The 2,336-nt window shown below is 31.5% G+C and overlaps 1 protein-coding gene across 1 annotated transcript; it reads left to right on the forward strand.

Moving 5' to 3' along the window:
* Positions 1–439: 439 nt before the first annotated feature.
* On the forward strand, positions 440–1,264 carry LOC136272249 (uncharacterized). Its single transcript, XM_066073511.1, has 2 exons — positions 440–576; positions 998–1,264. The coding sequence occupies exons 1-2, from the start codon at positions 440–442 to the stop codon at positions 1,245–1,247; spliced, it is 387 nt and encodes a 128-aa protein (XP_065929583.1). The 3' UTR covers positions 1,248–1,264.
* The last annotated feature ends 1,072 nt before the right edge of the window (positions 1,265–2,336 follow it).

The raw sequence follows: 2,336 nt of genomic DNA on the forward strand, positions 1-2,336 counted from the left end.
AATTGACACACAGGTATAACTTCGAGGTTGATCTAGCGAAACTTGCTGAATCAATTTCTACCGCAAAACTTTCAGACATTGAAGCTGTAATTCACACAAATCTTGACACACAGTCTGAACTCATTAACCCCAAAAATAAAAGAGAAATGTGTAAAAATGTTAAAGAAACGAATAATACGAGTGATATTCCTTTCAGACTCGTACTTATAAATGACCTGCTCACTAGCCCATTGGTCACTCTAAAAAAAACGACGAGTTTGTAGTAGAGTCTCAGGACAGAATAAAGTTACATCCATCAAATGTGGTACTTTCTTTCCAGCATTTTCGTATATCTGAAAACGGAAGTTGCCAAACTTGCATTAGAAATACTTACATTCCTTTAGCTATTAATGATTCAGATATTTTCAGTCCATTATCCATTTTAACAGGAAGTTGCATCATGCTTTTACTTGTGTGTCTCTTTTTAACTTTTGTAACGTACAGTTTGTTTCATAATCTGCGAACTTTCCCTGGTATCAATAGCATGCACTTGATAGCAACATTGTTTTTCTTGCAGCTTCTCATTTTAACTAAAAAGTATTACTTTATCGCAGGAACAAGTTTAAAGGTTCTGCTGCTGGTGTTAACTCATTATATTCTACTCTACGTTTTCTTTTGGTTAAATGCAATTTTCTCATCATATGGTTTGTGTCTTTACTGAACGATTCATAGGTATCTCTAGAGAAGAAAAATGGACAATTGTTTTAAAGTATACAATTTAATCCAATGCTTTACCACTCTTTATTGTGTTAGGCAATGTTATCTTTTTCGTCATCAGTTCAAGCGGTCAAAGATTCGGTTATGGAGAAAACGAAACATTGGTCGATGATAAAATATACTACGTTCTGACTTTTATTTTGCCATTATCGATCATCTGTCTGGCAAATTTTGGCTTTTTTCTGCTACGGTTTTTAAGATAAAATCAAATCCTAAAATCGAAATACAAGACCAAAAACAGATTTCAATTTGTCTGCTTTGTAAAGCTTTTTGTTCTAACGGGACTTACATGGGCTTTTCAAATCGTCGATTCCTTTCTTGAACTGTCGATTTTGTCCTATGCGGTGGCTGTACTTAACGGCTTGCATGGATTCTTCCTGTTTTTGAGCTATGTGTGCAATGCCAGAGTTTGCAGAATGTACAAAGGACTTTGGGTGTCTTATATCTCTGGGCGTTTGAGTGGTTTTTCAACAGATTCCACCAAACTCTAAAGACATAAGAACATATTCACAGGGAAAAGTAGCTTGCATGATTTCCTTGCATGTTAGTTTTCGTTAGAAATCATGCAAAAATCATGTAAAAGCAGATGAAAAGTTTCTCATGCGAATATCATGCGAAATTTTTTTCGCATGTTTTTCATGCAATTAGATAGTTGTGTTAAATTCATGTAAAACTTATGTAAATTTCACATATGCATATGCATATACTCATATAACCTGGGTTGGGGCAGTTTACGCCGTAAAAACTGTAAATAGCTCCAACCCAGGTTATACGAGGATAATTTGGGTAGATATTGAGTTAATTCCTTATAATTTAATTTTCTGTTATTAACAGTACAAATTGTGTGCGGTTTACTTTAAAAATGATATTTATCTGTTCAAAATTCAAAAGTAACGTCAGGCAGATTAGTACGTTTTTGACGTTAGTGCATTGTGAGGTGTCCTGTGACGTGCAAACCAGGTTATACAAATTTAACTAAATTTTTCTATCCAATCAGATGACGCTTTACAACCAGAATTATATACTAGATAGATATATATATATATATTTATGTAGAAAAAATTCACAGTGGTCGGATAAGATTATATATTTATGTATATATAAATGTTTTCAGTAGACGATAACACAATAATCTATTTCTTTCAGATTTAATCCAGAGCGCTTTATATATATATATATATATATATATATATATATATATATATATATATATATATATATATATATATATATATATATATATATATATATATATATATATATATATCAAGATAGATAATACAAAATCAAAATTATTTGTATCTAAAAGTTTTGTCTGTTTCAAACAGATTACCAATTGATTAAGTCGAAAAGTGTACTCAAGTGCAGGATTTACCTGTTATACAGACATCTTGCCGTTTAACGTGTTGTGAATTAAGAAACATAAACCAAAAAAAACAACACATAAATCAAAATTGACATGTTTACGTTCTGCAGGTAACATACCAAATGAATGTAATTGAAATTCATTGACCAATGCAAAAGACACATGACAAATAAAACGCAATGATTTCGGAAAATTGCAACGATTTTATAGAGTG

Source organism: Magallana gigas, chromosome 10, assembly GCF_963853765.1.
Source record: "Magallana gigas chromosome 10, xbMagGiga1.1, whole genome shotgun sequence".
Classification (NCBI taxonomy): domain Eukaryota; kingdom Metazoa; phylum Mollusca; class Bivalvia; order Ostreida; family Ostreidae; genus Magallana; species Magallana gigas.